Source organism: Ranitomeya imitator, chromosome 1, assembly GCF_032444005.1.
Source record: "Ranitomeya imitator isolate aRanImi1 chromosome 1, aRanImi1.pri, whole genome shotgun sequence".
Lineage (NCBI taxonomy): Eukaryota > Metazoa > Chordata > Amphibia > Anura > Dendrobatidae > Ranitomeya > Ranitomeya imitator.
Genome location: NC_091282.1, coordinates 333,463,302 through 333,477,727, shown reverse-complemented (window position 1 = coordinate 333,477,727; position 14,426 = coordinate 333,463,302). Strand labels below are relative to the sequence as shown.

The following is a 14,426-nucleotide window of genomic DNA, read 5'->3' as shown; positions in this document are numbered from 1 at the left end:
TCCCAATACTATTCTGGATAATCCAAATGCTCTCTAGCAAACCTCAGATGGGCCCAGACATGTACTGGCTTAAAGGGAACCTGTCACCCCCAAAATTGAAGATGAGCTAAGCCCACTGGCATCAGGGGCTTATCTACAGCATTCTGTAATGCTGTGGATAAGCCCCCGATGTATCCTGAAAGATGAGAAAAAGAGGTTAGATTATACTCACCCAGGGGCGGTCCCGCTGCGGTCCGGTTCTAATGGGCGTCGCGGTCCGGGGCTTCCCATCTTCTTACGATGACGTCCTCTTCTTGTCTTCACGCTGCGGCTCCGGCGTACTTTGTCTGCCCTGTTGAGGGCAGAGCAAAGTACTGCAGTGCGCAGGCGCCGGGAAAGGTCAAAGAGGCCCGGCGCCTTCGCACTGCAGTACTTTGCTCTGCCCTCAACAGGGCAGACAAGTACGCCTGCACCGGAGCTGCAGAGTGAAGACAAGTAGAGGACGTCATCGTAAGAAGATGGGAGGCCCCGGAACGGACAGCGACGCCCACCGCAGCGGGACCGCCCCTGGGTGAGTATAATCTAACCTCTTTTTGGGGGTGACAGGTTCACTTTAAGCAGGGGGACAAGTCTGGGACTGCAGGATCTGAGTCGCTGGAGGCGTAGTGTGTTACTGATGGTAGCTTTTGTTATGGTGGTCCCAGCTCTATGTAATTAATTCACTAAGTCCTCCCGTGTGGTTCTTGGATTTTTGCTCACTGTTCTTGTGATCATTTTGACCCCACGGGGTGAGATCTTGCTTGGAGCTCCAGATCGAGAGAGATTAGTGGTCTTGTATGTCTTCCATTTTCTTATTATTGCTCCCATAGTTGATTTCATCACACCAAGCTGCTTGCGTATTGCAGATTTAGTCTTCCCAGCCTGGTGCAGGGCTACAATTTTTTTTCTGGTGTCCTTCGACAGCTCTTTGTTCTTCACCATAGTGGAGCTTGAAGTGTGACTATTTGAGGTTGCGGACTGGTTTCTTTTATACTGATAAGTTCAAACAGGTGCCATTACTACAGGCAATGAGTGGAGGACAGAGGAGCCGCTTAAAGAAGAAGTTACAGGTCTGTGAGAGCCAGAAACCTTGCATGTTTTACACCATAACTTGCCAAATAAATCTTGCCAAATCAGACAAGGTGATTTTCTGGATTTGTTTTCTCATTTTGACTCTCATAGTTGTGGTCTACCTATGATGTCAAATACAGGCCTCTCTCATCTTTTTAAGTGGGAGAACTTGCACAATTGGTGGCGGACAATCCTTTTCCCCCCACTGTACATGCAATCTGATCTGTGGGCAGCATGGGACAGAGAAATAAAAGATGAGCATAATCATATAGAAGATTCTTGGTAAAGATACAATAAAACTAATTTTATTCATTGAAATCCCAGGTGTTTGTGGGTGGTCCTACTCAGTGACTGACAGTCTTCCCTGTATGTCTGAGCGTGCAGAGACAGCTGTCAGTCATGTAGTGGGACCGCTCGCTGGACTTATTTGGAGACAAATCTCAAGGTCTTCAATGAAGAAAATTCAAATTTACTGAAACTTTTCCCTCAAAAATATATATCAATCATGATCAGCTCTTCAAGCTCAATAACACCTGCAAGCAGATCAGATACCATTTCAACATGGCAGGTTCCTTCAAGGTGCCAGTCAACAAGCTCGCCATATCTCAGCTTCCCGTATAACGCTCCGATTGTCAGAAGTTTTAGCCGCAAAACTTCTAGAATGATAGTGAATAGCAGCATGAATGTAGCAGTTAATTCTTTGTGAGTGAATTAAAAGGGGAAAATCAGAGGAACATTCTGCATCATAAAAGTCATAGCCCCAAAAAGTCAATTTTGAAATATGTGCAAATAACACGCTATTGTAATATGACTATCCTATCACTCTATGGCTCAGCTTTTGCTTATTATCAACTGTATTGCACCCCAAACAATGATGGGGCCACTAACTATATGTAGCTTGTAATACAGCAAAACAATTGCAGATAGGAAAAGCCTGCAATTAGTAGCCATGGCGAGGCAGGAAATACAGATATAGGCATGCGATGAGTGTTCAGACCAGAGGTAGAAGTAACACCGGATGGTTGTTCTTCATATTTAGTGTACATGGTAAATTAGCATTATGGGTTATTTACTTGCACCAATAGGCATGACAGCTTGCAGCAAAGAGAGACAGGCAAAAACATAGAAATAGAAAGGTCACTGTGCCTGGGAAACAGGGACAGAGGCCGGAGTACCAGGAGGTAGAGTCTGGCTGCTGGAGGGCCAATGGCTGCAGTGGGGCTTTCTCTGCCCAAGGAACCAATGTGCTTAAACAACCAAGGCTATGCCTCAGCCTGCGCACACTTTCACGTTCAAAGGGCCTGTGTCAGAATAAGCGGAGGACATGACAGAAAACAAAATGTCAATAGAGAAATGGTTTTGAGAAATAAATAAAGATTAACTATTGTCTGTCATACTTTCAGCAAACATTTACTCCCAAAAGGCTGAACTATGAGCTTTACAGCCTATAGTAGCTCCCAAAACAACCATACAGGTGATGTACAGGAGGAATACAACATTTTAGCGCTTCTTTTAGGCCACGATATCCAAATGAAGCTTTTTAGTAGACGCTCCTGCCACCTAGATGTATGAATGTGGCTCATCAGTCCAACAGCAACTCAAAGAAAAGTCATGCCACAAAAATGTGTGCAACTTGTCTGACATGATGTCGAGAAATGGTTTTAGAACTCTGATTTTGCTGTAAATAAAAACAGCCAAGTTGCAGACGAGTCACGTGTGACTTTCATTGACGCCTATGGCAAATGAATCGCTTGGGACAAATGACAGAAAATCCAACACGTTTGCAACTCTGTTTTGCAGCATGTTATAATATGACACCATAGGAAATCATTTCAATTCCAATGTGTTGCTGCGATTTCAGTAGCTCTGGCCGAGCTGTGGTCAAATTACAAAATACATTACATGTATCTTATTGTGCCACAGAATAGTATTTTAAGGCTTATGTACTGAAGAATAAATCTGTTCCCATGACCGGCAGGCTAGCCTACTTATTTGTTACTACCATAAAGGCTGACTTCACGTGCTGAGATGCCATTTTGCCATTATGATTTTCGCTTTAGGAGCAAACAATTGTCTGTTTAACATGCAAGTCAGTAGATGGAAAAAAAGAGAAAATAACCGATACCTTTTGTTTAATGGTAAAAATGATTTTAAATACGATAAGCCTTCCAGACTAAATAGGTGGCTACATCAAGCATCTTCATCTACGCTGCTTACTTCTACCAATAACTTAAGATCAGAATATGCTTTGCAAAAACTTTATGCACTGACCATTCATTTCTACCATATGGCACTTAGGTTTATTCATTACAAAACTGGAATAGCGAAAAGTTCCAATCATACCTGGATATCTAAATAAATATATACATACACTAATCAGCATTCAAATTTCAACCCCAAGAAGGAAAAGTAATGGAGTTATGAAAATCACAAGATTGATAGAAATGTTAATCATATAAAAATCATGAAAAAATAGAAAACTTCAGAACATCTCAAATTATTCAGTATCGAGTATGACCACCACGTGCAGAAATATGCACACTTAACTTCATTGATGGCAAGGGCCTGTATTAATGGCTGTGTGAGGAATGTCTGCCACGCTGAATAATCAAGATCCACTGATCCCAGCGCCTTTCGTAATTGCAGACCAATTAAGTCCCAGAAGTGCTTGATGGGAGCACATTTAAGCCCATCACGCTGCTAACAGTAGCACAAGAGACATGTACCCTGGCGTTGCAGTGTTGAAAAATGGCTTCTGGGACACTTGGAGAAATGGCCCTACTACTGGTTCCGCAATCAAATCAAAGTAATGCCAAGCTATTGGTGTATATGGAAAGAAAATTAGAGGGGTCCGGCTATGGTACATTACGCCACCCCACACAATTCCGTGAGTAGGATATTCCCTCGTGAAGGCCTATTCATAGCATTGCCCAACTGGTCTCCAGACCAATCTACTGATATTATTGCATCCATGGCAAAAGCGAGGCTCATCTCTGAAGAGGCTAGACTTCCATTCCATCCTCCAAAGTTATATGGCTCTACACCATGAGAGCTTTTAAAACCGATGGGGTGAAGTCAATGGAACCTGTAGCTGGACATGTGGTTCGTAGCCCAATGTTGTGCGAAAGCCTTCTGATAGTTTGTGTAGACACTGTGTGACAACTTACGTTTGGCATTTGACGTCCAATTTCACTTTTAGTACTGAATGGATCAATCTTAGAACCAGTGATACGGCCATTTCTCCAAAGTGCCATTAATATGCTCATTGATAACATGCCAAGGCATGTAAGTGCGTCTATTTCTGCATGTGGCTCCCATAGTCCATACTGAATAAACCAAGTTGTTTTAAAAAAAAAAATGGGCTTCTATTTTTTTTCCATCATTTGCATATCAACTAAAATGTCTAGCATTGTGTGATTGAGATAATTCCACTACTTGTCCTTCTTGGTGTTCCAAGTGCATATACAGCATATCTTCAGTGTAGCTGCCTTCCACTTGTGAATGAAATGTGTGGGGGGTGCAGATGATTGGAGCTTTTCAATTTGCTATATTTTGCTCTGTCTCTCTCTGCTCGCTGTATCACACTTAATCAATATGGACACTAAAATATGGAATTTGTAAAATCCGTGGTATTAATACTGTTTTGGATTCCAAATAGGCAGAAGCATACTCTACTTCATAGTACAAGTCTTCATGAACTTTACTAACAGTCAGGTGTCCATGTTGCAGAAAAAAAAAATCAAAGCTGGTGACCAGTTTTTGCTCTTTGCTCTTCTTGCAATGGGTTAAATGTTGCTTCCACCTGCTACATTGCTATAGCTGGAAAGCCATCACTACATGTGTATAGTTTCATGGAGACAGGCTAAGACCTCTATGTCTCGTCACAAGAAGAACACAACGTCTATCATATAACGACTGTCCTCAGCGCTTTTCCTTCTGGATCGGCTACTATCCGAGACGATGCAGAAAGCAGCTGGAAATATTCAGCTTCCTGCCAGTGGGAGGTTGCATGGTGGGAGCGAGTTGGTTAATACAACAGCAGGAAGATGTCTGACCCTACTTATAGGTGGGGAGTTTGGGGAAGCTCTGCTGTGATAGGTAGGGGGGTATACTCTACAACCATATTTACCCCAAGAAGGGAAATTCTAAATATTGGAGTGAAAGGAGGCGATATTAGTATTGTGTGCGTCCAGACCTTAACATCCTTAGGTTTGCTTAGGTTAGTTTTTAGAGATGGGGCCCGAGCCTTGCTAAGTTCTGTCTAATTGTTTGATACTCCCAAATAACTGAATAGAAAGTGTGCTCCATGCAACTCCACTTCACCAGTAATGGCAGTATGTGACGGGGACCTGGAAGTGGGTCGTATAGCTGTCAGACATTTATGGCACATCCTGTGAATATGCCTTAAGTGTCGGAGATGGGCATAATCCCTTAAAGGAAATCTGTCAACAGAATTTACCTGCCCTACATTATTTACATGTGCTTGTAGCCCTTTCAAAGACAAAGTGTATATAAAATTGTTGTGGGTGTAAAATCCTGCGGACAGAATCCCTTTAAACAAACTAATATATATGATCATTGTTTAAAATAAGGCTCCAACATTAAGCAGTGACTGATAAAACCCATTTGCCTTGATGTCCACAGTATGCAGCCCAAATTACCTGTCATGTTTGTTTTCTTGTGCTGCCCGAAGCAGCTCTTGAATATTTTTGGTGATCTGTTCAGTCTTTCGTATGACGTCCTCAGTGCTGGGGAGGATGGTGCTTGCATCAACATCAGGGTCATCCATTTCAGGAATGGAGCCTTCTCCGTGCCAGGGCATGCTTCTCTGCCGTCCTTTCCTGCTTGAACTGCATAGGTATATGAGGCTTAGGGTGCTTTCACATAGTGTTCAGCTACACAAATTGCGCGTATAGTCTGGCAAAAGCTTATTTTGGATCACAATGATTTCTAAATTACATTGCTCACTTCCTGTGCTACAGAAGGGAGGTTCTGAAGATCTGTCGTAGCAGCTTGGAAATAAAGTCTGCAAACCTGTGCAAGTGATTCGCTGCTTCTAACCGCATAATAAAGATCTAGATTACTAAATGCGTTGCCTTGCTGGGGGGACGGACTGATTTATCGATTCTCATATTTAAGACCGGTTTTCTACCAGATGCCTTTTTTTGCAGAGTAAAGTGTGTTTTCCCTGTGAAGCCTGAGCGCTCTCCATCTCACAATGTTCTAAAATGTGCCCTCTGCCATCTCTCAAATACCCTTGATACAGCAGCGTGAGCTGTGATTTCTGCATATACTTTGATAGTAAAGTAACCAGATCTGACCGCAGGGTGGCGTAATACCGTACTGCACTTTCAGACTATACAGAGGGTTTCTTTGGAGCCTACCTTGAGCAGCAGCTGCATTACGCTACTCATCAATATCCTACAAAAACAGTGGGATAATTGTAACCAAACTTTCTTTTTTAAATTTATATTCACTGCTGTAAATCTTCAAAGTTGCATAGTCTTACAAAAACAAAAAAAAAGACAAATCCAAAATACATTTTGGACCTACCTGGTTTCTTCCAGCTCTGCATCATGAAGGGTATTATCATAGTCGCTTTCTGGTACGCTCGTCTGCTTTTCTACTTTTGACCCCTAAAGTGAGTGAGCAGATACTTTACATATTTATAGATTATAATGCTTGTTCAAAAAAAAGCCAGCACTATGCTATTGGGCACCAAAATTATTAATTGAGCAGTCATGTGGTCATTAAAGGGGTTGTCCGGTCTTTTGATAAAAGCCTGTATTCCTTTTAGGTTTCTGCACACTTCTGAAACCTGCCTATGTAGCTTGCATACACTGTCCGTTTCTCCGGTATGACGTGTGCGATTTGCATACTTCCAGCCATATTCCGACTAGACATGCTCCACTTTGCTTAATTCACTTGCAAAGAGAGAGGACAAACCCATCTAGTCGGATTGTGGCCGGAAGTGTACAAATTGCATACCTGCAATCAAATGACCGTCCAGTCTCACCAGCAATATTGGAGAATACTGACATCGTGCGGTGATTACACATGGAGGATTCAGAAGTTTGCAGTCACAGGGTAATTGCAGACTTCTCTCCCAAGGCCTGACAACCCCTTTGAAGAATTATTCTCATGTTGTGTCTTCGCATCCTTGTTGCTGGGGGCCGGAATTCTGCCTTGATTGCCAGTTCTGATCAGAAGTTGCTCCTGTTATTGTGACATATTAATAGTCTGTCAGTGAATTCTCTGTAGTGTACACATTTATCAATATATTTGCATGTAAAGATAACAGAGCATTTGAACAAGAACATGACTGGCAAAGTTAGAGTAGAGATTAGGATATTTTCTCTGGAAACTGCAGATGGTGAAAGCCTGGTGATTTTGCAGGAATAACAGGTCAGAAGAGATGGGCTGTGCGGTGACTAGTTAACTGATGTATAGAAATCAATAGGCTGGAGAGAAGTGACTGCTATCCCAGCAGCAAACTCCTCTGCCTGAAACATACGGTATAAACTGTGTAGACTCCATGAGACTCTGGTGGTCGATTTCCTTGTCAAAAAGCTGCACACTATGTAAGATAAAAGCTTTCATAGCAGGAGAATGCAAGAAAGTAAGTCAATAGTAAACGTGCTTATTTTCATGCGGTCTACCTAAATATACCAATTTCGTTATGTGAGAATACCCCTTTAGATAATTACTGGCAAACTGGATATACATCGTTTGAAAATGCACCACTTGTACATATCACTTTTTTTTGGCTAATAGATAACTGTTGCATTTAGATTTGGCATTAATAAATTGTCACAGCTTTTTTTTTTAACCTTTTCAATTTTAGCCCAGAATCCAGAATGGATTTCATACTGTCTCCATACTTCATATGAACCAAAAAACTGTGTGTTATCAGCAGCAACATTCAGCTGCTGTCAATGAGAAAATTGCACATGTGCTGTGAACATATTCTACCAACAAAATTAGGCATTTGTGTCATCAAATAAAACAGTTTATAAACAGGTCTGTACTTCCAATCACAGTGACGTAATCACTCTATAGTGATTATGGCACCATTTCAGACTTAGCATAAGAAAGGCATAGGGTTGCTTAAGACGCTAAGTTTTGCAAAAATCATGAAACCAGTAATAAAGCACTAGTTCATTAGAATGTGTATGTTATGCTGGTTTAGATTTTTGATAGATGAAAAGCTATATTCGATGTTTCAACATTATATTCATTTTAAGCAGAATTTTCAAATTACGTTAAAGTTCTCTTTTCTATCTCAACACATTGTTCTCCAAAACTCTAGTCCACAAGGTCATAGTTTAATCAATAATATCTGGAAAATGGCTGCTCTCTTGGAGCCTGCATTTTACGGTTCAATCTGAGTTTTCATTATGAGATACCTCATTAAAGGGAACCTGTAGTGTCCCCAAAACGCTATCATGCTGAAGATATAGGGTTAATTTATAGACTCCTCCTGTACATGTTGAACTATGTGTTTCTCTGTAATCTCTTATTATTAAGCTCAAGGTTAATAGTGTTATAAACGTTTGTGGCTACTGGGAGGAAATTAACTTTATTCCTCCAGGAAGCCTCCGGATTTCAGTCAGAGGTGCAGCCTCAGTACACAGTGAGCGAAGGATGGATCAGGCCTCGGTACATTGACTGACAGTCGGTTCTGCACGGATTGACTAACAGCTGTCTATGCAGCACATGTGCCAGGGCCTGCTTACAACTGCTGCTCACTGTGTATTTAGCAGAGACTGAAGCTACACCTCTATGACTGAAAGCCGGCGGCTGCCAGGAGGAATGAAGTTAGTTTTCTTCCAGTAGCCGTGCTTTTAGCGAGGTGACTGCACAGCTTTAGAATGTTATTAACCTGCAGATTAACAGCGTTTAGGGACATAACAGATTCCCTTTAAAGTCAGTAGAGTCCATCACAGTCTAAAGAACACGTGATTTCAAATTTAGCCTGATCCACTGATCTCTACTTAAGGCCCTACGTTAGGAATATGCACCAAGTTTTGCTAGAGGTCATAATAAAAACAGCTGGTTGAAGTTTGCTAGGACATTAGAGAAGAACACATTCTTTTAATATCTACCTTCAGGAGGTAAAAAAAATTAAATAAAAAAACTGTATGTGATTAGTTTAAGAAATCTTTTCAGTCAGTTCTACAAATTTTAGCCTAATTTTGAACCAGAAGCTTACCAATCTCATCTGCCAGAAATTGTCATGATTTAAGATTTTGGTCTGAAAATCACTGACTGCGATTAGAAATATTGGATATGATGAAAAACTAGTTGAAATGACAGGACAGAGTTATCAAAAAAATGTTATTTGCTGCCCAATGAGAGCTCAGCTTTCAGTTCTAACCAGTTCTGGTTACATGAAAGCTTTTCTGTGATTGTGATAGACAACAGAGTTTTCTCCAGCCACTATATTCACATTCCACACAGATCAACCACCTAGATACTGAGATTTGTGTGACCTGTGTTTGTGGCTACCCTAAAGGTTAATGCACATGGCTGTATTAAAGCTCCACTTTGTATAGTGTCTTAATAGGTCTTTCATAGAGCCCTTACTGGACCAATATATGTCTAGGGTATATTCCTCCAATTCTACGCCTAGGCATATAGAGTTTCCATACCAGATTGGCCCAAACAATATATATTACCATGTACCATAACTTGCTATAGGTAACAACGTATTCTCCCTTAGAATCAATGGTTTTATTTATCTAATCGATACATTTTTTCCTGTTTGCTTGGTAGAAAAACTTACCTGTATGTAATAGAAGACTATCCACAAGTCAGTCAGATGGCAACCCCTGTACCTTAGGCCAACAAATGGGTGGCAAAACGCAATATGAAAGCACCTTAATGCACATGGCAGTTCCATAATGTACACAGCTGTAAGTCACGTAGTAGCCCCACAAAACGCTCTATTATGAGAATATTATAGCATCTTATGGAACATACCACTAGTTTGTTTTTTACATTATATAGGAGGCAAACAAGACACAGCAGGGTCCCACATGAATGCATTATTCTTGTCATACCATAGGGTGCATGAGCACTTACACAAGATATCTTTTCATACATTAAAGAGGACCTTTCACCAATTTTTTTCATGTTGAACTAGATATATCATGTAAAGTGGCTGCAGAGCGGAATAAGTTTTATTGTTTTTTTTTTCTTAATTTTGCCTTTCCGTTGCACAGATATCAGCAATCAAGTACTTGGCACCTAATGAGTTAGTTAAGAAAGTTTTCACTGGGGGTGTGTACTTGTCTCCTGTATGAGGCTGACCAATCATAAGCAGGCAGCGATATAGAAGTGCAGAAGGTCCGGTGATTATGTCATCTGGATCACATGACCAGAATCCACAGGACATTCCAGCTGAGTGTGCAGCCTAAGGAAGCGCTGAAGATAAGTACACACCCCATTGAAAACTATCTAAACTAAAGGTAACTCCGTAGGTGTCAGATGTTTGATTGCCAATATCTCCTCAACGGAGAAGTATTAAAAAAAAAAAACATTTTTATTCTGCTCAGCAGCCACCATTACATCTTAAGTCCAGTTCAACATGAAAAAATTGGCAAAATGACCTCTTAAAATAGGTCATCAATGTCTTATTGCTGGCCTACGCATCAGCACAGTGAAAGGTTAAATGGGAAGAGGACCTTTAATAAAAAAAACAAAAAAAACAAAACTGCAATTGAAAGTTGTGATTAAAACATCATATAAAACAAAAAACTGAGGGCTGAACTACAATTACAAATTTCAGTGTGACAAATCTTGCAAGTGAGTGAATACAAGACCTTCCGGTGGGAGGATTAATTATATAGAGCATCGTGCCGGTAGCATTAAATGGTTGTGATCTGTATGGGAAGAGGTGAATGATGTTACAATGAGGCATTGTTGCTTCATGCAGAGAAAGGACTGTTAGCAAAAGGGGAAAAAATGGTAAAGGGAGAGATGTGGAGCTCTCATGGAGAAAGTAAGGTCTCCATTGAGCAGAGCTAACTTAGAAGGTACTTAACCCTTCGTGTGCTTTCATCTCTTGACCAGGAAAGCGTAGAGGGGAAGGAAGGCAGGGATGAAGAGGAGGTCACATATGCACTCCTCCCGATCTGAAGGGAAAAAGAAAAACACTCGAGATACCCAAAAATAAATAAATAAACAATGTATTTGTATGGAGTGTAACTAAACATAAATTATAAGAAAAAAGAAGAAGCAAAAACAAAAAACCGTGGCAGGAAATAAGTGTAAAAAAGTTTTCAGCATTTTCTTAGTTAAAATGTATTATGGACACCATTTCACGGGAATCTGAAAAGGAAAATCTGCTAAATTAGACAGACAGTGGAGGATGTATCATTAAGTATTTAATTAATCACACATTTTTAATAGACTTGGTGACAAAGCCACTGATAGAAGTCAATGGAAAAAATTTGTTTTTTTAGCTCTGCATATTTTCACATTATATATATATATATATATATATATATATATATATATATATATATATATATATATATATATATATATATATATATATATATATATATATATCTATCAACTATTCTTTATTGGCCATAAAAAGCATTGCATGAAGTGAAAGAATAAAATTGTGTCTTTATTTACACCAATATTATGTAGAAAGGTACTTGGCACAAAATACAGAAAGAAAAAAATCCAGACTTGAGTAGACAGGCAGTATATGGCCAACGAGGGGGATGGGGTTACTGACTTTATATAAGTATAGTAAGGAGTTTCCCAACATACAGAGCCTCAATACACAAGTTTAAAAAGAACTTCCTCTGAGTTAACCCTATTTATACCAAAAAGCGCCAGTTTTTGAAGAAAAATGGGAGGTACATCTGGGTATACAACATCAACGAGCACGTTATAAGGAGCATCGTCTCTGCGCATCTGTAGCTCAGCTGTTTTGCATCTGAACGGCGACATAATTATAATATAAAGCTTGACGTAAAGAACTATAATCCACAGAGACACGTATGAGGTCACTTGCACAGAAAGGAGAGGCATGCAGAGCAAGAGGAGCACTGATCTTACTTACATGTGGTGGGAAAGGTTGGAGTCTTTTCATGCTTTCTTCTGGGTAAGTGACTTCTCCCATTGGGAGGTAGGGCTTCTGGGCAGATCCCGTCTCATACATAGACATGGGCCTGCTACCTCGTCCTGAAGGCCGCCTCTTTAGTGCAGGTGGGTTGGCGAGGTCGGGGTACTCGGACCCAGGCGGGACCTGATATAGGTGGTTTGTGGCCTGTCTCCTCAGGTTGGTGTTCTCACATTGTAGGGTTTGGAGCTGAAAGAAAGTTTAGTAGTGGGACTTTGCTTTGAAATGAGGTTGCAGGGCAAAAGGGTGAAAAACAAAAAGCTCTCGCGCAGTAGACACTAGTAGTAAGCATGGCTGGACTTCTCAGCACTAACTCCTCACTTTCACGGACGGAAACTGATCCGGTTTTGCTTAAAAGTACAAATATCTTACACATTAGAATAACCTCTACTATGTATTTGGCACCAGGGTTCTGACACCTATTCTAAAATCAGCAGAGACCCCGATTCCAGCGATGTGTCACTTACTAGGCTGCTTGCTGTAGTTTTCCTAAAAATCCCTTTTTTCCCAGCAGGAGATTATGACCAAAGAATTAATAAACCGGTTGCCATGTAGTCCTCTGTATGTATAACTCCGCCTCATCAATGATGACCAACTTTGTGTGTACGCTGCATATGCAGAAAGCCGTCAGCAGTGTAGATGGGGTTATACAGGGCTCGGCATTCAGAGCACTGGTAGATCTGCAGCAGATGAAACACTCATTTTATCGAAACTGCAGCAAGCAGCCCAGTAAGTGACACATCACTGGAATCAGGGTCTCTTCTAAATTATGCAGCCCTCGGATGGGTAATAAAAACCCTCATTCCCTTTAAGTAGCCAGCCAAAAAGTATATCCCCAGTCTTGTGTTTTAAGTAAAGCATGTTTAATGAAAATGCATACATTGCGCTATGTGAATTTTGACTGAAATCACATGAAATCATGGCACTATAGCGGTTAATCTAAAAGCATAGCATGGCACAGACATGCAAAGCAACAAAAGATGGTGCAAATTGAAAGAATTGTTTTACTGGAATGCAGACAAAAAATACTTTCAAATACATTTTATTAAAATGTATACAGTTTGTACATTTAAAAAAAGTTGTAATTATCTACTAATATATACACATTTAAGATTAAAATTTCAATAAGCCAAAAGAAAATGGCCACTATGCCTGGACTATGTGGTGGTGGCAGTAGTTCAGGGGATTTTTACTATCATATAGGGGGGATTTATAAGCCATAGAAGAAATTGATGAAGAAGTCATTCCTTTTATTTCCCAGTTCTTTGGAAACCACTTATACCTTTGGTTTAAAAACATCTGCCAGCCTAAAAGGTGAAAGGTAAGTGTGGCGATACCACCCTCTGGCAATAGGTTTACCGACAATATGTGTGAAAGAGAATTGTGGTTTATACGATACTTGTGAAATTTTAGATCTCCTGAGGGGAGACCAATATAAAAGGTTAAAGCGGTTGTCCACTACTTTTTCACTGATGATTTATCCTTAGGATAGATCAGCAATGTCTGATCAGTCGGGGTCCGACGCCCGGCATAGCTGCATACCAGCTGTTATCGGTGTCCGGAACGGCTCGACTGGTGGGCTGTCCGTCTTCTGATAGTGGCTGCTGCGGGGGACTACACATCCACCTACCATTCATATCAATAGGAGGCGGATGTGCGGTACCCTGCCACAGCCACTATCAAAAGATGGAGCAGATCTACAAACTAGCAGTAACAGCCATCGCCGAGAACAGCAGATCAATGGGGTGCTGGGTGCCGGACCCCGATCAGACATTGATGACCTATCCTAAAAATAGGTCATCAATGAAAATGGAGTGGACAACTTCTTTAACTAACGGCCTTTTACAAATCAGAGTATTTTTGCATACATTACATAATTTAAAGAACACCAAGGTAAACCCATGAAAGGCAGGTAAAAAAAACATATACAATGCTGTAGGATATTTCTAGCGCAGTAATACAACTGAAATGTCATATTTCATGTTTAAATGCTATAGAGGTACGAGTGTTACTTTATTTTGTTAGCTATGTATGGGGACGAATACTCTTAGTAAGCATCTGTACACACCTGATTTCTGTTTGGAAGTGACGGCCAGTCTTGCATAGTTATATATATTTTTTTTTATTGACTTGCACGGATTTTTCTTGGTGACCTTGCTGTAGTGGTACTAGCAGGCCATTAAATATGGATTGT

General features: G+C 40.6%; 1 protein-coding gene across 4 annotated transcripts in view; it reads right to left on the bottom strand.

The window, feature by feature from the left end:
- Positions 1-14,426, bottom strand: part of GIT2 (GIT ArfGAP 2) — a 103,172-nt gene that overhangs the window by 10,741 nt on the left and 78,005 nt on the right. For 2 of the 4 annotated variants that reach the window (XM_069759293.1, XM_069759267.1), the window contains exons 15-18: positions 12,173-12,421; positions 11,136-11,225; positions 6,643-6,725; positions 5,751-5,939 (exon numbers count right to left, since the gene is read on the bottom strand). In XM_069759293.1, the coding sequence (XP_069615394.1) occupies positions 5,751-5,939; positions 6,643-6,725; positions 11,136-11,225; positions 12,173-12,421 (611 nt within the window). The remainder of the gene's footprint in view (positions 1-5,750; positions 5,940-6,642; positions 6,726-11,135; positions 11,226-12,172; positions 12,422-14,426) is intronic. The other 2 variants (XM_069759275.1, XM_069759283.1) reach the window with 2 other exon arrangements.